General features: G+C 40.3%; 3 protein-coding genes across 4 annotated transcripts in view; 1 reads left to right on the forward strand and 2 right to left on the reverse strand.

Moving 5' to 3' along the window:
* grm5a (glutamate receptor, metabotropic 5a) overlaps positions 1-7,139 on the reverse strand; it is a 29,514-nt gene extending 22,375 nt beyond the window's left edge. Inside the window, exons 1-6 of the mRNA XM_050040318.1 lie at positions 7,030-7,139; positions 6,324-6,635; positions 6,104-6,237; positions 4,522-4,783; positions 3,778-3,892; positions 188-437 (exon numbers count right to left, since the gene is read on the reverse strand). Of these exons, the coding sequence (XP_049896275.1) occupies positions 188-437; positions 3,778-3,892; positions 4,522-4,783; positions 6,104-6,237; positions 6,324-6,551 (989 nt within the window). The 5' untranslated portion in view covers positions 6,552-6,635; positions 7,030-7,139. The remainder of the gene's footprint in view (positions 1-187; positions 438-3,777; positions 3,893-4,521; positions 4,784-6,103; positions 6,238-6,323; positions 6,636-7,029) is intronic.
* A 3,441-nt stretch (positions 7,140-10,580) lies between these two features.
* Positions 10,581-15,608, forward strand: LOC126387823 (tyrosinase-like). Its single transcript, XM_050040519.1, has 5 exons — positions 10,581-11,479; positions 13,222-13,438; positions 14,426-14,573; positions 14,657-14,838; positions 15,026-15,608. The coding sequence occupies exons 1-5, from the start codon at positions 10,658-10,660 to the stop codon at positions 15,289-15,291; spliced, it is 1,635 nt and encodes a 544-aa protein (XP_049896476.1). The 5' UTR covers positions 10,581-10,657; the 3' UTR covers positions 15,292-15,608.
* Positions 15,609-16,158: 550 nt separating this feature from the next.
* chordc1b (cysteine and histidine-rich domain (CHORD) containing 1b) lies at positions 16,159-25,276 on the reverse strand. 2 transcript variants are annotated; one of them, XM_050040521.1, is made up of 11 exons: positions 25,101-25,276; positions 21,146-21,195; positions 21,011-21,067; positions 20,698-20,861; positions 19,989-20,089; positions 19,643-19,701; positions 18,870-18,940; positions 18,564-18,669; positions 18,271-18,390; positions 18,098-18,160; positions 16,159-17,519 (listed from the first exon to the last, which is right to left on the reverse strand). In XM_050040521.1, exons 1-11 carry the CDS (start codon positions 25,162-25,164, stop codon positions 17,349-17,351), a joined length of 1,026 nt encoding a protein of 341 aa, XP_049896478.1. In that variant the 5' UTR covers positions 25,165-25,276; the 3' UTR covers positions 16,159-17,348. The 2 variants fall into 2 exon arrangements, with proteins under 2 accessions (XP_049896478.1, XP_049896477.1); XM_050040520.1 differs by lacking the exon at positions 25,101-25,276 and adding an exon at positions 24,393-25,079.
* Positions 25,277-26,151: the final 875 nt, after the last annotated feature.

The raw sequence follows: 26,151 nt of genomic DNA on the forward strand, positions 1-26,151 counted from the left end.
GATGAGAGGACAAAGATGGCACCAGTGACAACAAACACATCTTGTCTGATGATGCAGGTCATCTGAAGACAGCCTGGATTGGAAATTAACACTAAAAAGTCAATTCTTTTTGCCTCTGGTAAAAGCAAAATAACCCATGAATAAAAAATGCAGTCATAAATTCTACATATTACAATCCACCACTCACCTTCCAACCAGCAGAAACTCTCCCACCAGACGCTGCCGTCTCATGGCCATCAATATGCCTCGGACCGTCATGCCCTCGCAGAAGCAGGCCACAACCCTGGCTTTGGGCAGGTGGGCTCGTAGCTTCTGCAGCAGCTTATCAAAGCTCTGTGCCTCTGCGTTGCTGTATATTTTATCAGAGTGGGCGATGCAGATCCCCTCCTTTGCTGCCATGTCCTTAAATGCCTCCATACCACTTTCACCATAATTACCTGAGGGGGAGAATACATGAATGAAGTGTATTAAAAAACACACCGTACTGCACACACAAAACCTGGGGGCTGTTATTTAATTAAACTAATACTCTTTTAAAAAGCAGTTAAGATATCTGGATTTTTTTTGTCGGCATTTCAATTTAATTTCACCACCTGCTATTCCACTCTACTTTGTTCACATTGTTATGTTCTGCAAACATTTATGCAATTTTTTGTTTTGTGCTTCCCACACTTTCACTCTTGTACAAATGCTTTGGTGTGATCTCTTTATACACACACACAAACACATGCACACACAGGGTGAAATAAACTGGTGTAATGCCAGCACGACACTTGAGAATCGAGTAAAATTGTCCCCATTATGGTAACTGTCAGGGGTTACACTTCCCTGTTTATGCTGGAAATGAGGTCACCTACTTTCTGTTGCTTAGCAAGTGTACTCCTACCCTGGGCATGATACCATTTGACGCATATTTTTCATTACTAAGTGCGAGTTTTACCCCCATATGTGGCATGCTTCCTTAAGTAGTAACATCTTTCATTATTCAAACTGTATTTTCACCTCAATTCAACTCTGTTAAATGTTGCTGATGCTGATTTAATATTTCTTTCCTTTATTCTAACACTCCCAGAGGACTTCTAAACCTTCTCTGCAGCCAACATTGTAATTAGCACTATTTTGTAAAATGGTATAAAATGTATAAAATGAAATGTAAAGTAAACTGAGCAGTACAGTGTTTGATAACCACATGACAATAACCTCTGGGGCAACAGTATATGTGGAATCTTTTCAGCTCTGCACTTTGGATTTTTGTGCTTTAGTCAGTGCTGCTGACCATTTTCAAGCAATTTATGTGTGTGCTTTGTTAATGTGGGAGAGCTGCAATCATTCACTGGGTCATAAACCTTGTCATTAGTTTATGCAAATGTCATGCAGAGTAACAAGCAAGGTGCATCTGCATTTGACAGATAGGACATTATAATTGTGTGTAGACTGCCAAGGACGTGCACTTTGTGTCTAACCATTCATAGAGATTAGAAACTCAAAACCGGAGACAGCCGTACAATCTTAACTTTATGTAATTTTGCACAGAATGTTTGCCTTGTTCGGTTGTCTTGCAGCAAGTTACTAAAAATGTCTGTCTAAGTAGTGTCAGATTAATAATACAAAAAGATATATGAATAAATAAAACATGTAAAATAACATACATAGAATAACAAATGTGCAGTCATTTTGACAACATCCCACCGCCTACTGGACTCAGTCAAGACAGCGTGCAACATAAAACATAGGCTTTTCTTACAATAAGAGCTACCCATGACACAACACAAGGTTTGTATCCTGGGAGAGAACATTTGGCATGCATTTTTTTTTTAAATCCTCCTCTACGACAGTTTTTTATTTATATGGAATAAACTGGAATGATCCAGTCAGGATTTAGCACTTATTCCTATCAAGAGGGATTTATTTCATAAACATATGGCCTCGAGCCACTAAGAGGTTAAAAAAGAAGCAGTAAATTGAACGAACAGTATGGAATATTCGGGTATTTTTGGTATTTGCTATTGAGAATAATTCACAACAAATACCATGTATTTTGTTTCTAAATAGGAGGGATTGGTGATTCAGGGGCTGGATCTTTTGAAGGTGTGATAACTGTGTATTTTGACATTGCCTAGATGACCACAGTGGGGGGTGGGGGTTGCTCTGAGGTAAGAGTTGGAGTTAAGCCTTATATCTGTGCTACAAAATATCAAAGATTCTCTTTTGGTAACAGAAAAGGAAAATGCACTTTTGTTCTGTAGCCATCCATCACACTGTCCACAAAGGACAACTATAAAGATGGTAGTTTTGTAACTCACCTGTACCTTTCACTGAATCAAAAGTAGCATATAGATAGGACACTAAAAAAATAAAAAGATAAAATGCAAAACTAATAACAAGCAACTGCTGTGAGAATGTGACCAGTGGCTAAAGCATCACTGAAATCAGTGTACCATGTGTAACAGAGTACCATGACACCCACAGAGTTCAAAGCCCATGGCAGATGTTCCCTGAGAAGCTTTTCCAATGATGAACAGGATTACAGAGAATATATAATCAGAGCTAATTTCATATGAATGTCATATATATGCCACAGATATAATGGCCAACACTGTACAGTAACAACTAAAATCAGAGGTTTCACAGGAGAGTGACTTCATGCATAGTATGTGTGTGTATGTGTATCTGTGTAAAAACTCCAGCTGCACTCGCTGCACCTCACACCCAAAATGATAAATGGGATTTGGCTGAATTTCCCCTACTGCATGCTGATAGGAGGTCAGGAAGTAAATGTAAAATGTTCCACCTCTACTCCGTCAGATGGAAAACGGAAAACTACTGAGAGGAGTCAGGCACTGTCTACAATAGTGCAGACACATGGGTTTCTCAATTTCTGACCAAATTCTCTCAAAGAAGAAGAGACAATATCATAAACTCCACATTGTATTCAACTACCAAAGATTGTACAGATGCAACTGATAAACTGGCAAGATTATAAATTTTGCTGAACAGACCAACAGGGCACTACCCTGGGGCCCAGATGGTTTTTTATCCAGATGTGTCAGCAAGTGCAACTTTACTTTATAGAGACAAGTAAAACCCTTTGCCTTCTTTGATTGATTGGAAACTGAATCAAAGCATACTGAAATTAATGTAACAGACCTTGCCTGAGTGCATTGTTCTTAAGAATACAAGATGTTAACGCAGAATTCCCCCTAAAATGTTGCTTAATTCAAGATGACTGTCCAATGACTAACTAGTTACAGTGATATCTTGCATCTCTACTAAATGCAGGCAATTGTTCTGGTTTGTGAGTCTGAAGTCCTAACATATAACACTTTAAAGAATGGGCCTACAGGGCACAAGCCCTGGGGCCCAAAGTGTAAGGGGGGCCCCTGGCCTTCATCTGCAAAATGGCGCCGAAATTAACACGTACTGTCCAAGAAGAGATTCAAAATGATTGCAGAGACCTGCAAAGGAACTGCAAAGACACACAAAATGACCTCAAAGAGGCACATGACAAATACAAAGAGACACAAAACCACAAAAAGATGCGTTATGACTACAAAAAGATGCAAAACAACACCACAAAAAGAGGCTAAACAACTATAAAGTGTGTGTATCTTGCTCCTAGGCAGGAGAGGTAGGGGGGGCTTTTACATATATGTGCCCAGGGATCCATTGTCTGATAATCCGCCCCTGCTCATCCATGTGTAAACAATGATGAGAGAGGGAGATGAAAGGAGAAAATGTAAAGCAGTAGCATACATGCATACACATATACAGCCTTACCCTCTGTATGTATTGCGGACACGTAACTCCAGTTGTATTTCTTGACAATGTCCACCATGGCTTTGGCCTGTTGCATATCTGATGGCACCACCCTCATGAAATATTTATACAGGCTCTGTTGGAAGAAATTTACATGTTCACAAGTCTGGCAGTATACATGACAGCCTGTCCTTCAGTTTTACATGCACCCATAATAACCCCATACTATAAACCTCATTCCATGTAAATTCACTGCACATTTGCTTGCAGATGATTTTTTTGACACAAAGGATGTTTTTACTGATAACTGAATTTTCGGTGCATGCCCTGCTGCAATGTCACAGTCTGTCTGCTGTCAGTTTAGCAGGCTTCAGGCCATTTAATACAGATCAGGTATACACATGCCGTCTTATTTTAGATTCTTAAACGTATTCTGCCTGGCCTCCCTTCACCAACCTCTTATGATGGTTGTTTATGTTAAAAATCGTCCTTGAGATAGGCATAAAATGTCTGCCTTTTTGTTGTTGTCATGGTTGCAAGTCAGGTTACTTTTTAACTTTTTGATGTACAGTGCAATTCAAGTAAAAGCGGACATAAAGTCTGTTCAAGTTGAATTTCTACAAACTCTAAATCACTACCTGCCTCAAAAGACTGAAAAAAAATCCCAACATTTGGTGAAGATCTTTTTAGTGCCTTGTATTTCAGTGGTTTAAAGTTCGACATTTTCTCAAATTTTGATGTAATGTTTTTGTTACCTGGCCTTACCTTGTCACTGAGATCCATGCTGGTGGCTGAGTAAGCTATCTGTGGGATGTTGAAGAGCTGGAGGAGATTTTGCACCTGGATGGCCACAGAGCTGGATCCTGGTCCAATCAGCCCCACGATGGGCTTCTTCCCCTGCACCAACAAGCTCCCTGCCTCTGCAGTACACCTGCCCTGGCTCTCCTCTTCTTCATTGGACACCAGTGTGTCCCGAATGAACTCAATGCTCTGCTCCAGCGCCACTGCAGAATGCCAACATGAATCCCTGGTGTAGAAAGATTGAGATCACAATGTTGTTTGGGCAAGCAGGATGGGAAAAAAGAGGATCGCTTGGAGAAGCCAATTGGATGCTTTTTAAGAACACAGTCTCATGCCTTTGGGAAAAAACACACTTGACTAACACAATTTTTAGAGCAGTGAGAAATCTGCAATCTAAAGTTCAGCCAAAGCTAATAAGAGCTTTCAGCAGTCTGAGTCAGTCAAATCAAGCTGGTATCTTCCAGAGTCTTTTTAGTACAAATTGACCTTTTTTTTTTTTGTTGTTGTTGCTTAGCTGCGGCGGACAAATATTTCCTGGTAGTCACATGTAGGTCTGTTGCTGGGGCACAACATCAGAAACATCAGCTTCATATTAGCTTCACCTGGACTTTAGAATGAGTTTTTGTGCTGTGGATTTTGTCCTTCATTTTTTTTCCAGTGTAGTGGTGCTTGGAAAGATCACTTCACAGCCTGTATGGAGAGGCAGAATGATTGTGGCAATCATCTCTGCCAACATACATGTGGCATTTGAGTACTGTAGTAGCCTCAACTTGAAAAAAATCCAAATCTTTCTTTTGATTTTTAGATTACTGAGGCAATAGCTCCAGCCTTTCCTTGTCAGTGGGTCAGATTGCCCAGTTGGTGTGACCTGTAGGATTTAAAACCTCAAATTCTGGTTCAGTGCATGGTACTGTAAATGGATGCCTGCTTGTCTGGTCTGCCTATACTCTTAAGTTAGCTGTCAGTGCTCTCTTATGACCTCCAGCCACTGTTCACCTGTCTGTATCCAGCCCTCTTCAGTTACCTACAGCCTCTCAGGAAATTCACCTGCTCCTTCAAGGTTAACACTTTACATTGCAGTACATGAAAATCTATGCGCGTAGACAAGCCTTTGCCTTCTTTGATTGATCGGAAATTGAGTGAAAGCATGCTGAAATTAATTTAACAAACCTTGAGTGAATTGTTATTTATTTTTATTGTTAAAATTACATGTTGTAAATGCAGAATCCTTCCAAAAATGTTGCTTCATTTGGGATGGCTATTCAGTGACTAACTAACATCTCTACTAAATTCAAGCAGTTGTCATGGTTTGTGAGTCTTAAGTCCTTACATATCATACTTTAAAGAAGCAACACTTTAATGCCAAATCTCTGGGTTTTATCCCAACCTGAGTGCGATATATTGTATGTTTAAATTGTCAACTTTTACAAGATTGTTATCTTACACATGGTGATCTGTGTTGTCTAAGTGATTCGTTAGCCCTCCTAATTCAACAGCAACGGTCACAAATAATATTACTTATTAAGTTTTGGGATTGGTTTCTGACCTGATCTCGCAGCCCAGGGTGATATTCGGGAGGATAGCGGGGTCTGCGTTGATTCGATCCAGAGTGTGCATCATGGCCTCCACTCTCTGGATCCCATACTGCTCACGCACTGCACCACACTTTCGCTCATGTACCTGAGCAAAGTGTAACACAGCTTAGATTAATAACATTTACACACATGGACAAAATATGCACACACACTTAAGCACACACAGCATACCTTGTCCGCAGGTGGTTGGTGGTGGACAGAGAACAGAGCTCCTATGATGATGTCGCCAGGGATGTGTGTCAATATCCTTCTCTCAGTGTTCTGGGCGTTAACCCCGACCTGGTCTTTCAGGCCCGGCCAGCTCAGATCAGCTCCCAGTAACACAATCACCGCCAGCAGCCTCACATGTAGCCCCGGTCTATTTCCCATCCCTGTGTTCCTCCTTACACCTCCTGCCATCCTCTGTCCTCTTAGAGCTGAGGGTCTGATGAATGTGAGGTCTCTGGCATGGTGCTTGTAGTGCCTTGGGTAAGGGTTAGATTCCTGAGGAAAGGGATAGGGATTGGGAATGAATGAGCTCAGTAGGTAAGCAAGTGTATATGTTTGTCACTAAAACTTTTACATACTCAGCCTAGTCAGCATATGTAATATAAGCACAGCAGCCATTTGGAACAAAGGAAAATAGGTTTGGCTATTTATTCACAAATAACAGTTTATCTAAAAGTTTCTCTTTTTACTGTCCTCCCTAAAAATGACAAGTTGCTGTCCATGGTGCTGAAATGGTTTTTGCTTGGCATCATGCAACTTGAAAAAATTATCTACGCAGGTGGTCCAATGAAGAATTAACAGCCTCTATAAAACTCTATTATCTCCTCAAAGAATCAATTCATTGTTGCGCGCATCTCATCCCCCAAACTAACAGACAACTTCAGCCTACCTCTTCTCTGCCAGCAGCCTCGCAGATGCCATTCCTTTCGAGACCGTTTCCATCACAGAAGAGCAATGAGGGGAAAAAGCGCTGGTTTCTGCTCAAGCTCAGTCTGGCGCCTGGTTACAGCAAACTGCAAATAGCAGCAGATAATATAGCCCGTTATTGGAACATGTTTGACTTACTGACGCACACGGCGGCCCCCCTCCTTCTCCACCTCCTCCTCCTCCTACTCCAAAACAGTGGAGAGCATGGAGCATCAACAGTGACTAAATGAGCACAACTGTGGAGAGCTATGGGAGGCGAGCGTGTAAAAAAGAAAGAAATGTGTAAGAAAACAAATAAGAGAGATAAACGGTAAGAATTCACATCCTTAACAAATACTACTATGGGATGTCATGATGTGGAGGCGACTGGCTAACAATGAATGCGGTTTTCTCTTTCTCTTGCACTTAAAGTTCCTGCTGACCCCCTCGTCTGTTTTACGCTTTTGATGTGACTGCGACTAGAAATGATCACTGACACTGAAATGAGATACTTCCATTTAATTGAAAAGCAGATTTCGGGGAGGACCCCCGGATACTTCCCACCCCCAGTAAAAACGTAAAAATAGCAGGGCACTTTTATTCTAACAAAATTAAAGACATTTATGGCATAAAATGGTGCGCAAAGGGCACAAAATGGTGCGTAAAAATCACCAGAACGCAGGAAATAAGGGAAATCGTCTGATACAAACTTATCCTACGCCCTTTGTTACATTTAATAATCCAGTTTCCAGAGTCCCTTGTCCCTTTACTGTCACTTTCAAAGATAAAAACAGTGCCTATCTAATGTTTTTGGTTTGGTATCAATGGTTTTGTGAGAAAACAAAAAGGCTTTTCATTAAATTTGTCGTTAAAGTCTCCAAATAGTTAGGGTTCTTCTGAGCTTCATGGAAAAAGACAGGACAGAAGAGAGAAATTGTAATTGAATGCACTTCTACTGCAACTCTTCCCAAATTTGTCAGGAGACCCACTTTAAAAAAAAATCAAAGTCATTTAAACATCAAAAACATTCAGTGCTACAAAACCATAAACTTTATTTCTAAGCTGCACAGGCGAGGAGTGATCTAATAAAGAGGTAAATTATGGATAGGTGAAATACAAAGTAGTCTCTCCAAGTGTTATGTAATTGAATTATAATGTGTGATTTTGTGACGCTTGGCTTCATCTGTATTCTAAAACTAGAAGCGAAACAACAGAATCTGGCACTAGCAAAGCACAGTGACAACAGAGAGTGAAATGTGCAGTATTTTGATTTTATATTATTGGGTTTAGTGTGTGTATGAATGCATTGGGCACATAGAGTGGTCCAGCTGATCAAGTGGAACATAATGTTTTAACTTAGAAAGGTTACACCATATAACCCCTGTTAAACTGTGCAGTTTGGGCAAAATGAATTCATCTATGACAGAAGACGAAGTCACAGTAACTCATTTCCATTCCAGTAATTTCATCAGACATGGGAACACCTCCACAATGTGTAGGTGACTCCAGTGGTGTCTGGTATGAGATGCAGGGATCATCGGAGCTTTCAGAAGGCTCTCAACTAAATAACAACATGTCAGGTTACAGTTACTGTAATTAGCACAGCGAGAGTGAATAATGTGAATGTTTTGCACGCTAAGATGTGTGACTCATTTCCAACAATAATCTTTTCAAGGGATGTTTGGAAAGTCCAATCAAACGGAGGTCAGAAGTGTGATTGATGATGTTTCTTCACGAGGGATTCATTACTTTGAGTCAAATGAATTCATGTCTGCCTGCAAAATTCTGGTTTGTTAGTTGCCTGGGGAGACAGAGACAGAGAAGGTAGCCTTGGTGAAATGTCATTTATAGACAGAATGGTGTTGGAGGTAGTCGCATGGCGCCCTCTGGTGGAGACTCATTTGCAGTCATGGACTACTCATCCTTTAAATCACATGCAAATAGTTCCACAGTCATTCGACTAGAGGTTAAAAGATCAGGGTGCACAGTGGATGTAGTTTCAGGTGTAGAGAGCCATGTGAGACAGCAGCACTGAAAGAGCTCACAAGTCATCAAAGGTTTCTTTTGAGAAAGCTGCGTCGAATGCGAACACGTTTTCTCGCCTTAGGCAGTGGCTTGCTTTTATCATGCTTTGCTCATCAGCTTGTTCTCAGAAAATCTTCTGATTTAAGTTGTGGTGAAGACTTAAAGTATGTGGGGTCATAAGACCACAGTTAAATACCAAAAAGATAAGAGTATATATATCTGTGTAATATACATATCATTCAATATAATACATGCAATACACATATTTATATTTTAATTAAGGCATTTAATAATGTCTTTGAAGTCTGACACAGGCTTATTATTCATTAGTTTATACCGACTGCAGTATGTAAAAATAATTAAGCCATTTGAGGTTGAAAAGTTAATCTGTGGTGACTATGTGGTTCCAATACTGTCATAGTGACTTTCATGCCCTAATGCCACAAATAACAGTTTACTTTATTTGAGGCTATGTGTGTGTGTGTGTGTGTGTGTGTGTGTGTGTGTGTGTGTGTGTGTAGTGAGATCATGAGTTACGCCTGTTTTATGCTCATGACTGGGAGTAGAAAGCAGTCCACATTCTCAGCAGAAAATCACTGTAAAATCACTGTAACTAAAGTATGGGCTTCTTCTCAGTTCTCCTCATATACGCTTCATAAGTTCATAAGCAGGGGTGTAGTGGATGTGGGGTACACGGAGCACATGGTCCCCCAGCTGCTGTATCTGTGCCCTATGTCCCCTGCACTTTTCCACGCTGTGAATTGAGTTTGACAGCCGTTTAATTCATTTTAACAAGTCAGAGCTTGTATCTCCAAGTTGTCCTGTATGCATCGTGAGGCAAAGTGCACACTTGCTGCTTCTGTTGCCACTCTAAGGGCCGAGTGGGGAGGACGTACTGTATGTTTGAACAAAAATGTGCTGCAAACAAGCGGCCTCTGCAAGAGGCAGAAAAACCCTGCACTCTTTCTTATATCAAACCATGTCAGCTGAGTTATGTGATTTTTGGAGTTAGCTGACATTAAAATATGACTGCTCTTCCTAGTCATCAGTTTGGTTTGGTTCCTTAGCCATTAGGGAGTAGCGCTATTGAAAGGGAGAGAATATTTCAATAAATGATTTTAAAAAATCATCTTACTCCAGAACAGTCTGTCCCCCTCATATCTGAAATAATGGCTATGCCCCTGTTCATAAGCTTCTATATGCCTGTCAGTGAGGTTTTTGTTGTCTTTCAGGTGATATTTTCTTTATCTGTATCATTATATAATATAAGTGGTAAGCCCAAGTGGAGATTTAATTTTCATTAGGCCACCAAATACAAATCACATCATAGAAATGCTTCACAGATTTGTTGAGTATTTCCCTTTTTTACTCAGGAAAGACTCGGGCTGCAGTCTTGGGATGTGTGCACTTCTAATTGCCCCCCTCATGAAGTATGCTTCACCCTGAGGTTAAGCGGCATGTGACTGGCTCAACAGAGAGGAGGGGGCACCCGGAGAAAACTCCCAAGAATTTAAGCCTGTGAAAGAAACACTCGGGCCTTTGAGCATTCGTGACTACTTGGCATCTCTAAAGCAAACCTTGCTGTGATGTGGCCACTTACAATCATTGGTCTCTTGTTGTGTTTTGTGCCCTCCTATCAACAGTTCCCCCGTCTGTGTGCCACCCGGGAGGCCTTGCGCACAAAGGAGTGTTGCCCGCCTTGGGAAGGAGACGGTTCGCCCTGCGGAGCCAGCTCGGGTCGAGGCTCCTGCCAGGATGTGGAGGTGCCGGACCGGCCGGACGGGCCGCAGTTTCCCTTCTCGGGGTTGGATGACAGAGAAAAGTGGCCCTTGGTTTTCTACAACCGGACTTGTCAGTGCGCGGGGAACTTCATGGGTTTCAACTGCGCGGATTGTAAGTTTGGCTTCTTCGGGGTGAACTGCAATGAGAGGAGAGAGTCTCTCAGGAGGAACATATTCCACCTGTCCCGCGCCGAGAGGATTCGGCTCGTGTCTTATCTCAACTTGGCCAAGCAAACAGTCAGCAGAGACTATGTTGTGGCCACTGGGACCTACCAGGAGATGGAAAACGGCTCCAACCCGATGTTCGCTGATGTGTCTTCGTATGATGTCTTTGTGTGGATGCATTACTATGTGTCCAGAAACGCGCTGCTCGGCGGGCCGGGGAATGTGTGGACCGATGTGGACTTTGCCCACTGGGCGCCTGCGTTTCTGCCGTGGCACCGCGCGTACCTGCTGCACTGGGAGCATGAGATCAGGAAGCTGACCGGAGACATGAGCTTCACCATCCCGTACTGGGACTGGAGGGATGCCCAGGATTGTGACGTGTGCACGGACGAGCTGATGGGGGCCCGGAGCCCCCAGGATCCCAGTCTCCTCAGCCCAGGCTCGGTCTTCTCTTCTTGGAGGGTAAAGAGGGGCTGCCACAGTTATTCTGTTCATCATTTTGCTTTTACTTTCCTCTCTTTTCTTTTCTCACCCATGTTATGGTTTCAAGTTCAAGTTATTTATTGTCCTTTGCACAACAATTACAGAGAAGCAGCCGGTGGTACTAGGAATCTCAGACCTCTCTCCAATGAATGCAAGTTAGGCTATAAAAACAATCACACAAGTTTAACAAAAAGGAATCTAAGTATATCCCTAAGTGTAGGGATATAATATAACAATAAAATATAAACATAATAATTTATATTTGTGGTTGACAGATAATTGCAAAGTGAATAAGCAGGAATGCAGCAAATGTACATGTGCAATGAAGAAAGGTAATAAATATGTCAGGTTTAATGGGACAAATTAGGTTCTTGGACTCTAATATTAGCAGCCAATCAACAAAAATATTATTGCTTAGTTACTAACAAAAATGTGCTTTACATGAAACAATCCTTTTTACTGGTCTGAGATAACTAGGATGGGCAGACCAAAGATAAAAAATGAAAAAAATAAATAAAAAAATAGATTGAAACAAATTAACAAAATAAAATAAAATATATAGAATAGAATAGAATAGAATAGAATAAAAAATAAATAAAAATCCCAGGTCCCAGGATTTGCAAAGTAAGATGTGGCTTGTTGATTTTCTCTCTAAAACGACAAAAATGGTTGTAGGATATTGCTTTTTTTTTTTTAGCTCTTTGACTTGAAGTCAAAATATTTTCACAACACACTTTCCTTTTTATGAGAAAGGGTTTTGAGTACTTTATGCGTTCGCTCGAAATTGGATCAAAAAGTTAAGTTTAAATAGGACATTTTTCTGAAGTGAAACCAGGTTTGTAGGCTAATAGGTGCCATAAAATTATAACATATTACTGTGTTCAACCCTGTATAACATTAGACATTTTTTGTATTTTTGTCACTCAAGAATATTAAAGATGATGCAGTGAGTCCATGTTAGCCACTAGCCATCATTGTTACACACATAGGCAAGCACACACATGCATGTGCACTTACATAAATGATTTAAGGAATTAAAAATGTTACCAGAGTGAGGTAGGGGTTCTTGATGTGCTTGAAGGTCTTTTTAAAGTATATGACTTGGCAACATATTTTCTTTTTAGAAATACAGTAGAGATCCATAACAAGTTCTAAAAGCAACACTCAAGGTGATCTTCAAAGTTTTTGGTGTTTTTTTCAGGAATCTACTAAAAACTTTCCTAAATTACGTGACTTTAACCTAAAAGGGTGCAAAAACAGTAAGTTAAGTATAAAGGGAAAGCAACAGTGTCAAAGAGATGAGCTCAGGAGCTCAAGAGTCCAAAAGTCAGTGTAAGTAATATGTGAGTGGGCTGACTTTTTGGTTAAAATATTGAAGTAGGATTGAAGTTGGAAGTGCCATCCATTATGTTAACACATTTTACTTAAAAGATCAAATAAATGAAATTGATAAAGAAGGACATTTGCAACTTTTACTTGAGTTAAAAACATCTGTTTTGATCAAGGGGACTGTAAAAATGCCTTAGAGGTAGTTTTGAACTGCCGGGGTCAGCTTTACCTTCACTGTAATTAACAGTAAACCTAATAGCAGAGTCATTTTACACTCACTGTAATCCAAGTGAAATAACAATACAAAATTTGCAACAACTTCATTGCTGGGGTTTGTGGTGATGCTATCATGTGCCGTATTGCAATATGTTCCTGTGTGCCTCCATCAACAGATACTGTGCTCCCGAGCAGATGACTACAGTGAAAGGGGTGTGTTGTGTGATGCTGAAGAAGAAGGCCCGTTGCGTCGTAACCCTGGAAACCACAACCGTAACGTGGTTGAAAGATTACCAACTTCAGCAGAGGTGGAGTTTACTCTCAGTTTGACCGACTATGACACAGGAGCCATGGACCGCAGTGCCAACATGAGCTTCAGGAACACTCTGGAAGGTCAGATAAGCTTGACCACAAATGCACACACACACACAAGCTCACACACACTCACACTGACTGCTGTGCTCTACCGGTGATATCACTGGCCGGGCTGCTCCACCTTAAATTATACACAGCTCTGCACTGCTGCTCTTCACTCTCATTGTGTTAATGGTCTGTCTGTCTTGTCCCTGTATGTGCAAGCTGCTCTGTATGTTGTTAAAGATTAGCTGCACTTTCATTTGTGGCATTTAAATTAACCCACATGACCTAATTGGATATAACAAATGGAGGGATACCACTTACCTCTTTCAGCACGGCTCATTATCTGATAAAGCAGGATGGTTTTAATAATCCATCATGGCATCTTACTGTTGTAATGCATTAGTAACACCAAAATGGCAGGCAATAAGATTGTCCAATGTTAATATTCACCTTACAATATTTTTCATTACTAAAATGTCTGCTTGCAAATAAACAGTTGGGTATGCATTAATTAGGGATGGCAGTGACACCTTCTGCACAAATCCAGCTATTGTAGAAAGGCTATATGACACATTGCTAAACATCTATGTCTTCTTGATAGTAGATATCAACACAGAACTATTCAAAGTGCTTTGTTCAACATAGGTTTAGTGGCTTTTGGTGGTTTCCAAGGATACCAATATTAGATTTGAACATCACGCATCTCATACTTCCTGGAAATGAAAGAAAATCCACTGTAGTAGAGGTTTATGGAGATTCCAGTTACCATACACACCCTGTTTAATGATGTAATGCTTGTCTGTCTGACAGGTTACATTTCAAAATGCACCATACTGAACTATTCCTTCACATTGTCAGTGAAAGACTTAGAGTATCCACGGTATTCTTTTTGAAATGCCATTCTTCGTCTCTTTTTTTTTAGACAGTATCTCATTGAAAAACAAAAAGCTTTTGTTTCTCTAACTACTACATGCTGCTGCCACCTTTGTTGGTGCTAATTAAATACCTCTCATCTTGCAGGATTCGGGGATCCTCAGACCGGGTTAGGAAACAGCTCTCGTATGGGCATGCATGCTGCTCTTCACGTGTACATGAATGGATCCATGTCCTCAGTGCAGGGCTCAGCCAATGACCCCATATTCCTTCTCCATCATGCTTTTGTTGACAGGTAAGACACACACAGAGACACATTTTGCAAGTTGAGGTGACTTACACAATTGCACTTAATATTGGTTTAATTCTCTGTGAAAGCATTTATGAGCAGTGGCTCAGGAGGCACAGACCATCTCTGTCGCAGTATCCAGACTCTGATGCTCCGATAGGGCACAACAGCGAATACCACATGGTGCCCTTCCTGCCCCTGTACAGAAACAGAGAGTTCTTCATCTCCAGCAAAGACCTGGGATATGAATATACGTATCTGCTAGATGCTAGTAAGTTTTATCTAAATTGCATTTTAAGAAATAAGTAAGCTGCTTTCCATTATCTCTTTTTGTTTTTTGCTCTATCTGTTCAATCTATTTCAAATCTTAAACCAAAGTTAACATATATATCTAAAAAGAATATTCTGACTCAGATTGTTGCGTAATTTCCTGTGACTACCTCTACTTTTGTTTCCAGACCAGAGGCTAGCAGAGTCCATGCGTCCTTACCTGGAGGAACTGCAGGATGTGTGGCCCTGGCTGCTGCTCGCAGGTCTCTGTGGAGGAATTGTAGCTGTGACCCTAGCTGCTGCCATCCTAGCTGCAAAACGGCGATATGGAGGGTCGACTTGGCTGCATGTGAACAAGTGGAAAAACTTATTTGCTCTCCCAGAAAGACAGCCACTTATCTGGAGCAGTGACACAGAGGAAACCAAACACCGTAACTACCAAACAACTATCTGAAGGCACAGCCAGCCCTGTGCAGTGGTGCACGTGATCTATGAATTTTAACATCAGAGTACTGTAAATTATACATCATATTGACTAAATGTGATGATTCTGTAATCTGTGTTATTGGCAATGTATTTAAATTAAAAGAGTATAAAACATGTGCATGTAGGACATTTTGAAATGGGTTTAGAGGCATGTTTAAGTTGGATTATGTTCCACCCACAACTTGTAACTTCTTGCTCATTTCAGACATGCTTTATGCTACGTTTATGGTTTCTGTCATGGAGATGTTCCATAGTGACTTTTCCACATGGTTTTAGCAGATTACCTCAAAAACTAAGGTTCTGCAGTATGTTGCATCAGTCATGTATGCATGCATTTATTATTAAGAAATGATATCCTGCACGCATCCAACTGCCATGTGGAGTAACTCTCCAGACAAATTCACAAAAGCCTTGGGGGACTTTCTTTTATTATCTTTGTGTGGGAGTTGACTGAACCACATTTTAATTACCATTTCAACTGATTTATGTTTGTGGCGTGAGATGTGTTTCTGGAAAGAGAAAAGGTGATAATGTCTACACAGATGTCAAGGTCGGAGAAATCACCGCAGCGTCAGGACGTACGGTTCAATATTCTAACCTTAAAAGATACGTGATAGTTTTAAAAACTTTATGACATTTGCAAAAAGTCACTGCAATTCCCCGAGTTGCATATGGTTCAAAAATCTTCACTCGAAAGGTCACACCTACTTTAATGCAAGAGAAGCGTTTCCTTTCACGAGTCTGGCGTTAATGCCACTCTAACAAAACCTGCTTGCATATATACTGTATGTCTGCATTATAAATACTCACAGCAGGATATAAACTATAACACAAATTTCAAAAGTTCAACACAAAAGTTTATTTTTGGTAAGATAAATTGGTTCCCTAATGACTTAACTCTTGTGTCATGGTCTCATTCAGCCAAACTGAACGCATACATTCCAAGCTGTGAGACATGCTGTCTAGCATAGCGTTTTTATAATACAGTACTTTGTTTAAAATACTTGGTATTCAATTGCCATTCTCAGATATTACAGTACATTCTCACTACTAAAAATGCATTATGTTGCTTTGACAAGAAATCAGGAGATAAATACAGCAGTGATCATTTAGAAGCAATACTTGTACAAAATATACATTAGTTATAATCATGTAAAAAAACAAACAAAATTGGAGCAAATCCACTATTTTAACTGTGAAAAGGTGGGATTTAACTTTTAATTCCTAAGCTTAAGAGTCCCAAGGAACTGTTGTATTTCTTACAACACAATTTATTCACAATAAATGCCGTATTATACAAGTGTGGACATTTTAGAGATCCAAATTTTCTACTCGAACTACATAGAACAGGGTCTTTGTTACACATATATGGGGATACATTTAGGATGACAGCATTCAAGTCTGATGTGGTAATGGTGGACAAAACAATTAAATAATTTAAACAATTTAGGAACGGATGGAATGAATCTTTTACCAAACATTGCTGAAAAAGAGGATGGTCCAAAGTGTGGTCCGTTATGATGACTTGATGTGAGCAGTCAACATGAAAGGCTTTATAGGTCTGAGAGTAAGCGTGGTCACATCTGGCCCCCTATTGTAATCTATAGTGTTATTTCCCCGGGAATTTCAGTGCAATTAACAATTGTGTCATCATCTGCCCTGATTGGAGGGCTGCTGAAAGTCAGTGCCCATATTATCAATTACTACTGTAGTGAAAGACCGTTGTAAAAAAAAAAAAATACTTGACTCTTTAGCATTCCAACAACGACCTATAAAAAGGACCCAAACTAAAAACAAACAAACCCAAAACAAACATGAACAGAACAAAATAAAATAAAAAAAAAAAACGTGCAAAATCAAGTATGTTAACAACTGAAAATGAAATGAGAAACATTGTAATGTTGAAGAGAAGAGGCCAAAGTTCCATGACAGCAAAAGAGGTGACTCTTTCAAGAGGTAAGGAACGGACTGTGTGGCCTTGGATTCGGTAAAAATACACACTATGATTGTAGTTTTAATTCCTTATCATTCATCTTCATCCTCGCTGTCAGCCTCCTCCTTTTCCTGCTCCTTCTCTTTGGGTGGAGGCGGTGGGGGAAGGTCCAGACGAGCCCAGGACATAGGCTCGAACTTCTTCATGGCGATCTCGATCTTAGCGGCCATCATGTTCATTACGCTTTTACTCACGTCTATCACCTATAAGGTAGAAAGATGGGTGACAAGCACTTTAAAGTCATGTTTTAACAGGTGGCGTATATTCAGGTCTTAGTTTGGTGGAAAAGAGAGAACAAACTCGTGAGTGTGACACACTTCATGGCCCCACTGATGTGTGTTGTCACCATAACGACTAACAACAATTGCCATTTTCTTTCATGCTTGTCAAATAGTTCAGTGTCCGTTCTATTCATTCTGTTTATATGGCATGATATCAAATAATAGGACATATTATCGTTCCTGCAAGAATGTTGTATTATGGTATCTAGAATGCCTTACAATTTAAATTTGACATACACTCACTGGCAACTTTATTAGGTACAAGTGTTTGACTGCTTAATGAAATACCTAATCAGTCAGTCATGTGGCAGCAACTCAATACATTCTGAGGAATGTTTCCAGCACCTTGTTGAATCTCTGCCACCACGAATTACAGCAGTTCTGAAGGCAAAATGGGGTCCAACCTGGTACTAGCAGGTGTACTTAATAAAGTGGCACCTGAGTGTATAGCAAAGGTCTAAGACCTTTTCACATCAGGTTGAAAGAGATGTTATACTCACTCCCCACAAGCTGATTTTCTGCACAAACTCCTTCTCCCCCTCAAATATAACATGGATGTCGAGCTGAAGGAGAAAAGAGAAATAAACGTTACATTATGAGGAACACAGTCACAAAATCTAAGCACTTTAGATTTGGATAGAAAATAATCTGGCAGACGAATAGTATCCCTCACCGTGGTGCTGTTTGCTTCCACGTAGCATAGCTCTGGGATGGAATTCTTGGCGTAGATAGAGATGATGACTTGCATCCCTGTTTGGTGCCAGTCAAACCGACACGGAACCACTTTCTTACCCTGCGTGGAGATTTAATAAACAACATTTGAAGACGTTTTAGAGATTTGATACCTACAATCTCCACCAAAGAGCATTGTTTCATCAGACACCACTAGATGGAGTCGCAGCTGAGATGCTCTCACATGGATGTGCACACATTAATGATCACTTGCTGTCAAACTGGCACACCTACCGCATCTTTTTTCCTCCATAGATGTGTTCCCCTGGTACAGCCCTCTTGAGAGAGGAAGGTGTTAAAATCGGAGGTTTTCCTCTTACAGCAGCTCCAGTATTTCATCCTGGTGAGGCAGGAAAGACATACGCCCGCTGGATTTTTAGCAGTCAATAACTTGTCACTCAAGAGAGCCAGTGAACAAGACTAAAAGGAAGACTAACAGGAAAATACTAGTGCTGCCTCTCACAACTCTTTTACGGTTTCCAGAGAATATATTCTATTTCATGTCGATACATAAGTAAGGAGTGTTTTGGAAATACAAACCCTTCATGGAAGATAGGAAATCCAGCATGGTATAAGCATACATCCAAATCGCTTGCAGGTCCATCAAAACTCTGAAGATAACAACAGAAGTGTGGTTTAAAGCACTAACGCAGAAAGTATTTATTATTAAAAATACAAATAGAGCTCAATAGTATGGCACAGGTATAAAAACGATTAATGACTAATATATAGTTCCTTAATAAAGACTTCGGGAAATATTAAAACACCACTTTAGACACTACCAAGCCCCCAACTGATTAATCAACTAAAAGCAGGCAGCTTGAGAGCATATCTCATGGCTTTCAATCACATCAGTTAAAGTGCAATTATGCAAATCATTAAAGTCGCACTCCAAGCTTCTACCAAACCCGTCAATGCAAATCTTCTTCACAATTTATGTTCTAATCTTGGGGTTTCTGCTCTGACAGGCCAGATTAGCTTGAGCAAAAAAAAAAGTAGCTTCGCATCCATCTCAGAGCAGAGGAGGAAAAGGAACTCTATCTGTTTTGCCTTACCCAGAGCGGTGAGCTCTTCTGGGACGATATCATGATTTGTTTATGTTTTCATTTAATGACATCTGTCATATACTTTTTCAACATATGCAAACTGAATTTGGCTTACAAATCGAGAAGAAGTGGAAGCTTATTTGGCAGAATCCCAAATTTCAGCGTGTATTTAAAGAAAAACAAATCAAACATTTACGATGCTGTCTCCAAAGCCCTACACAGGTATGGATAGAGATATTTACACACTGTAAACACACATATACTTACTTTACTACATCCACCGTTTTTACAGGCTGTTCCAATCTTGATCTCATCGGTATCTTCCTCTAGAAAGACAAGAAAGAAAGACAAAGAAAGAGCATCAAAAAGATTGCATCCACAGTTATGATGTGTTGCCCCTGTCCCTGCCAGCTTTAACTCAAACGCCATGATGTGAATGACACAGGTGAGGGCAAATTCCCAGAGGCCATCCATTAACTTCCCCTGTCAACATGACCTTCCTGTCTACTGTAACAAGAAGTGGATGGTAATGGATGGTAGTCTATGATAGAGAGGACGCAAAACTGATAGAGATAAGAGGGGAGAGAAAGGGAAGATAAAGTTCTGTTCTCACCTTTCTTCTCTGCTGTATTTTCGGAAAGCTTCAGTCTCTCAAGGGCCTGCTTCAGGGAAGCGGAGACTTTTTGCTGCAATCTCACCATCGGCTCATCAGCACTGTAACCGTAACAAATCTATTAGGCATGAGACATTAACAAAGGCAGGGACAAAAGGTACCTGCTTTTCATTAATTTCTTAATTGAAAACTATTTGGAAGAGTGCTGTGGCTTTTACTTCAAGTAAGGAATACATTATCAGCAACATCACTTCAAACTGAGGTCTCGCGCCTGAGACCAATACACTAGGAGTTTCGCCATTCAGCAGTAATCACTTCATCAGTTGCTTGTGCACGTTCTTTTGAACTCTGGTGGGAAGTATCCTGGGTAAAGACTAGAGAACGCCTCTGACTATTCTGAGAATCCTCAGTATTCAGGCTGATTTAACAGCTCTGATACTTTTTCTATCCTTTCTTGCATGTGATACTAAACATTCAGAGCAGAATGTAATACATAGGATTACAGGGATATATATACTTTTAAACTGAAAAGTGTGTTCTACTTGGCTTGTTTCTTTCCTTTAAATGTGATTTGATAAAATCTTTGCATCTCCAGAAGCATTTTTGCTGTAGTTAAATAAGGGGTTGTTGCACAAATTACAAGTGCCAAGGGTATTCCTATGGTATTGATTAAAATATAAAAAAATACGTATACATCTAACTTTACAACCTTGGTCTGTGTATTGCCTCCTGAGGCTTTGGTGCGGAGATGATGTACTCGTCAAACTTTGGTTTTTGGTCATCTGCGTCTTTCTTTTCTCCTGATGACGACGTCACATCTGGTTTCACTGGCTCAGGGGGCTTCTCTTTGTTATGGGGACCTTTTGTACAGCCCTGTGGAGGAGAAAGTCACAGTGTACAATGTGTGCACAGGCCAGTATGGCCACAGCAAAGGTAGCAGTACCTTCAATGCCTATGAAGACAATGGCAACATGGCCATGGAGGATTAAAAGGTATGGATTAAAATAGAAACTAAAACTTACAACAATACTGAGGAAGTCTGAGAAGTCAGTGGTCCTTCTCTTGCAGCAGGACCATCCCTAGAGAGAGACAGATGGATGTTTACCTTTGACAAGATAACAAGACACCAGCTAACTGTGTTTTTTTTTTTTTTTTACCTTCAATGCATCATGGAAAACTGGGACTCCTGGATGGTAGGTGCAGCCATCTGTAAAAATGAAACATAACTTGGATCATTTTAGAAAAAAATGTGTACAAACTGGTCTGCTTTTAATGAATTCAAGCTTCATTAAAGACACAAAACATCCAGCTTTCACGGTGCATCCTAAATTGCTCACTGTGGCAAAAATCTAATTTCTCTTACAGAATGATGAGTAGAGGTGTAGTTTCTGAATGTGGCAAGACATTTTCGCAATTAACAACTACAAATAATCTGTAGTCATATTCAACTGTTTCACAGGCACTAACCCTTTACTTGGTAAAGTATGTAAAGAATATGTCATGACTGCATTTGCGACTCCTTTCACATGTAGAACACCTCTCAAAAAAGCCTTGTGTTAGCAGTGTGTGAGGCTGCGATCGTGTGTTCCCTGTCATAATGACTTGAGGTGCTCACAGCTGGGTAAACTCCTGAGTGGAGCCACAAACAAGGCAGTCTGTGGTAATTTTAGACACTGTATGGCAAAAAGTTAGACTGGTCTGCTACTGTGAGCTCAGCTGGAAGCTGTATTCCAGCACTATCTGATGGCTGTATGGCTCATGTCCCCCCAACAGTACTGTCATAATGTACTCAGGCAAGTTTGAAAAAGTTTTTTAAACTTTATCCAAATGACCTAATATGCTCATGTGAATGTGATTGTAAATTCTACATATTGCAAGATAAAATACAAAATAAAAATGTATTTTCTCTCCCTCTTTCTCTGAAGGCAGTTCAAAAGTTAAGTGGACATTACAGTAATAAAGAGTAATATCATCCTTGGTGTTTCAAACAAGCTCAGATAGCAAGTCCAAAGGTGACATTGACACTGAATAATAATGAATAAAACAAACAAATACACTACAGACTCAGCAAATTTAACACATCAACAATACAAATAATTTAGCTTTACTTGATAATGTTTTTTGTGGTCAGGATTAAATTTCATTTTGATATAAAAAAGACTACAACTTTCAATACCTCACACATTAAACTTAGATGATTTCCATCTGTCTTCGTGAAGTGCAGCGCACAGAGTACACTGAGAAATTACTGAAAGGGGCATCATGATATTAATAGGAAATATTTATTATATTTTTCTTTGGAAAGACAGAATTTCTGTAGAAAAAAAAAAAAGCTTTTCAAACTAACTGTAGCAAGTTAGTATTTGAGCAACACACAAGCCAAACAAGACTGTCTGAAACTGGCACAACCACTACACATGAAAACTTTATATTACAACAATTTTAATGATCTGATTTTGATACATTTGAGATATCATTTTAAATTTGCCTAATATGAAAAGTACATCATATTTTTATTTTACGTCCTCTTTTTTGGACCTGCCCTAAAAGACTGATCACTGCAGAGTGAATAAAAATTTTTTTGGCCGGCCAACACGATAAATCAAGCATTTTCCTCGCAGTTCTGCCAGAGCTGTGCCCCTTCTATGCGATAGCCTTAGATACACCTCTAAGATACCTATAAAGGTGATGATAATACTCTATTGTTATGAAAAGAGGCATCCTATTCAAATGGAAATTGCCTCATTTGTCAGATTCTCAATGTTATAGGCTATTATTTGAAGACAGAGGAGGACATTTCTAATGAAAGGAAATAAGGGACCCAGTAAGATTTTGTCATCTGACCTGAAGACAACAATACCACCTTGAAAGTTCAATTATACTTAGATCAGTGGCTTCATATAAATAATTGTTTCAAGAGCAAACTTTATTTTAAGTAAGGACACTGAAGATCAAGAAGTGAATTTTCATGACGATGACCTTCTCCTCACATAACCTAATGCAAGTGAATATCCTAGTGGTATTGTTGGGGTAATGCACTCCTGGAGGTACAGAGGCTTTTCATTTAGAGGACAACAAGTTATACAAACAGAATTATTGGGCTATGTTATCAGCTAAATGTGTGAGGAATTAGGAATCACACATGTGCTATATCTCAGGGTGAACTATGTCATAAACTATGTGCCACACCTGTATACACCACCTCAACCATGGCCTCAAACATGACAAAGGGCAATGAGATGGGACATATTTAGTTTTGCTCGTGATGATAAGTGGTGTTCAAAATGTCATTGTGTCCCGTGACACCTTTCATTACATTAAATCAAGGATTTGGCCACCGTTTCAATGAGGAATAAGCACTGTTAACTTATTATGACCACATTTGTTATGTCCTGATTTATAAATGAGGCCCCTGGTTATTGGGGACACTGCTCTCACTTTCCAAGATTGATATTTAACTGCTGGCAGCAGAGAGTGTGAGTTCAATCAAAATATACTTTGGCTTTCCTCAGGCATAAGCCCTTGTGATACTGTAGGAAGGAACATTATTAGGTTATGAGTATAGACTAATTCTTTTGATTTCTTTTGGGTTTCTTACATGTGTTTGTGCTCCTAGTTTTGCCTCTTTGTGTGCTCATTTGTGGACATCCCATAAATATAAGGTTTGTAATCATAAACCTACTATACCTACATAACAAGGCTTAAATATTGAGTTGTGCTGTAAAGTTATGGAAGGCTGTGGTGACTATTTCAGCATCCAGTAAACTGACTACCCATTTTATTGCGCCCACTGCTGTCTTCAGTGAAGTGTTAAAGTGTCTATGTCTCTTTTTGTGTTAGCACTTATTTCCCATGGAACTTGAAAAAAAGCACTTTGATGTCAACCATGTATACAGACATGTTTTTTCCCGTCAAAAACTGAACCACTGATCCTCACCTTTGTGTCTTTCTAGTTGTTAAAAACGTGATTTCGCGATAACATCTGTGGTAACACAGCCATGATTTGGGGATGTTATTTAGACATGTGCTGGAGATAGTCTACTTGAATTAAAATATTGCATGGCGTGTTTCTGAAACTTTAACCCCATGTCCTGTGTGTCCTGTCCGGGACAACGTTTCTGTTACCCTCTAACGTTTACATGCTAATCACTGGAGCTTAACATGCTAACAACATCATCATAAGTCACAGCAGGCGCACGTGTTATTAGCTTTCGGGGTTATCAGCTATAACAGTGTTGATGAACTAAGTTATTGCTGTGTTGGGTCCAGTCAGTTAAAGTAATATCAGGTTAGCTACATGGGCCCAGCAGGCCTGTGCGCTGTAGAAATTTCCAGATGATCAGAGGTTAGCTTGCTAACACGCTGGCACGGGGTAAAGTGATAGTTAACTAAGATACTACTCACCGTCTGGGTTATTTTCTGGATCAAATCGCTGTCCACATCCCTTATTATAACACAAAACGGACATGGTGGCGGGTGAAAAAAGTTTAAGTGGTGGCCAGACTTTTAATTAACCACTGAAACGCTAGTGTGGGGGATACAGTGCCGCTGCGGCTGCCTTTACACTGCTGCACAATACACTTCCGGATGTTGTCGGCTACACTCGGGAAAGCTCGGAGCTTGCCGGAGACTTGCTTCTTTCCGCTAAAAACTTCACCTCACTGAGTCTTTCTAGTTGTTGAAAAACGTGAACACTTATGGAGACATAGCTACCATTTTGGGATAACATTAAGACATGTGCTGTAGACAATCTACTTGAGAAAAAAAAACATAAAATGGCGTGTTTCTGAAACTTTAAACAGATGTACGAGTCTCCTGCCAGGTACAACGGTTCTGCCAAGTCTTAACGTTAACCAGCTAATCACAGGAGCTTAGCATGCTAACAACATCATGATAAGTCACAACAGGTCCACTTGTTTTTAGCTTCCTGAGTTATCAGCTACAGCATTGGGGATGAATTAAGTTGTTACTGTGTTGGCTCCAGTCAGCCATAGTGATATCAGGTTAGCTACGTTTCCACAGCAGGCTTGGTCGCTGGAGAAATTTCCAGATGACCACAGGTTAGCTAGAACACGGGAACGAGGCACAACGGTAGTTAACTAAGATACTCACCGTCTGGGTTATTTTCTGGATCAAATCGCTCCCCACATCCTTTATTATAACACAAAACAGACATGGTGGCGGGTGATAAAAGTTTAACTAGTGACAAGATTCCTAACGGTCGTGTGTGTGGGATACAGTGCCGCTGCGGCTGCCTACACTGCTGCACAGTACACTTCCGGATGTTGTCGGCTGCACTCGGCAAACATCGGAGTTAGCCCAACCCGCCACCTCCATCCTGTGAGCGCACTGTGGTCCCACTCAAGCGACAACTGATGCTGACCGCTTCCCAACTTGCGTTAAGCGACACGTTCTTTATACCACATTAATCTCGGACCTTAACCGTAACCAGCAAATGACACCTAACTGTTTTAACGTCAGTCTTGTGTTAACTAGTGCAGATAAAGCCGAAATAGCCCACTGCACTCAGGGTTACATTAGTCAGGTGCATGAAACTGGGGCAATAGCTATTTAGTTTTACGAGGATGGCTGCAGCCCAGTAGACAACTGCCTGTCGGGATATGTGCACATTTTCCTTTCCGCGCATCACCACCGACTTCTGTTGGACTGTTTCGTGCGTTTTCCCTTTCTTTCCTTTTTATGTGTCGGACAGAGGATGGGGAAGGATTTACTTTCACTGATTACAGCTGTTTCGTGTAAAGGTAGGACACGCTGCGATGTGTGAGTGAAGTCTGTGTATAATATAGTTAATTAAAGCTACAGACTGTAGCTCCAGACTCTAGCCAGATAAACTCGGGGATTTTGCACGGAGGCGAGCTCCACTGCATCAACATGGGAGACGATAAATGCACCCCAATATCTCCCGGGACAGTCTCTCTCTGGGGAATGTTAATTTGAGTCGTTGGATTTTGACAGAATATCTGGTGCTCGTGCTGATATTCATTTATTCCCTGCCATGTACAAAATAGGCTACAATATGAGCGGGAAAATATCATATAATCAGTTTAAAAATATACTAGGCTACGTCCTGATGAAGTTGTATCTTGATCAAGAAAAATGCCACTGTATAAGGCGATGCATAGAACATTTAGTAGGCTATACA

Source organism: Epinephelus moara, chromosome 3, assembly GCF_006386435.1.
Source record: "Epinephelus moara isolate mb chromosome 3, YSFRI_EMoa_1.0, whole genome shotgun sequence".
NCBI lineage: Eukaryota > Metazoa > Chordata > Actinopteri > Perciformes > Serranidae > Epinephelus > Epinephelus moara.

Excerpts from the sequence above, each read along its gene's own strand:
- LOC126387823 (XM_050040519.1), top strand. The coding sequence starts at position 10,658 with ATGTGGCCACTTACAATCATTGGTCTCTTGTTGTGTTTTGTGCCCTCC. Across the intron at positions 13,439-14,425 it reads CTTCAGGAACACTCTGGAAG|GATTCGGGGATCCTCAGACC; the intron begins GTCAGATAAGCT and ends CTCATCTTGCAG. Across the intron at positions 14,839-15,025 it reads TACGTATCTGCTAGATGCTA|ACCAGAGGCTAGCAGAGTCC; the intron begins GTAAGTTTTATC and ends TTTTGTTTCCAG.
- chordc1b (XM_050040521.1), bottom strand. The coding sequence starts at position 25,164 with ATGTCTGTTTTGTGTTATAATAAAGGATGTGGGGAGCGATTTGATCCA. Across the intron at positions 21,196-25,100 it reads TCCAGAAAATAACCCAGACG|ATGGCTGCACCTACCATCCA; the intron begins GTGAGTATCTTA and ends TCATTTTTACAG. Across the intron at positions 18,391-18,563 it reads TATGGAGGAAAAAAGATGCG|GGTAAGAAAGTGGTTCCGTG; the intron begins GTAGGTGTGCCA and ends ATCTCCACGCAG.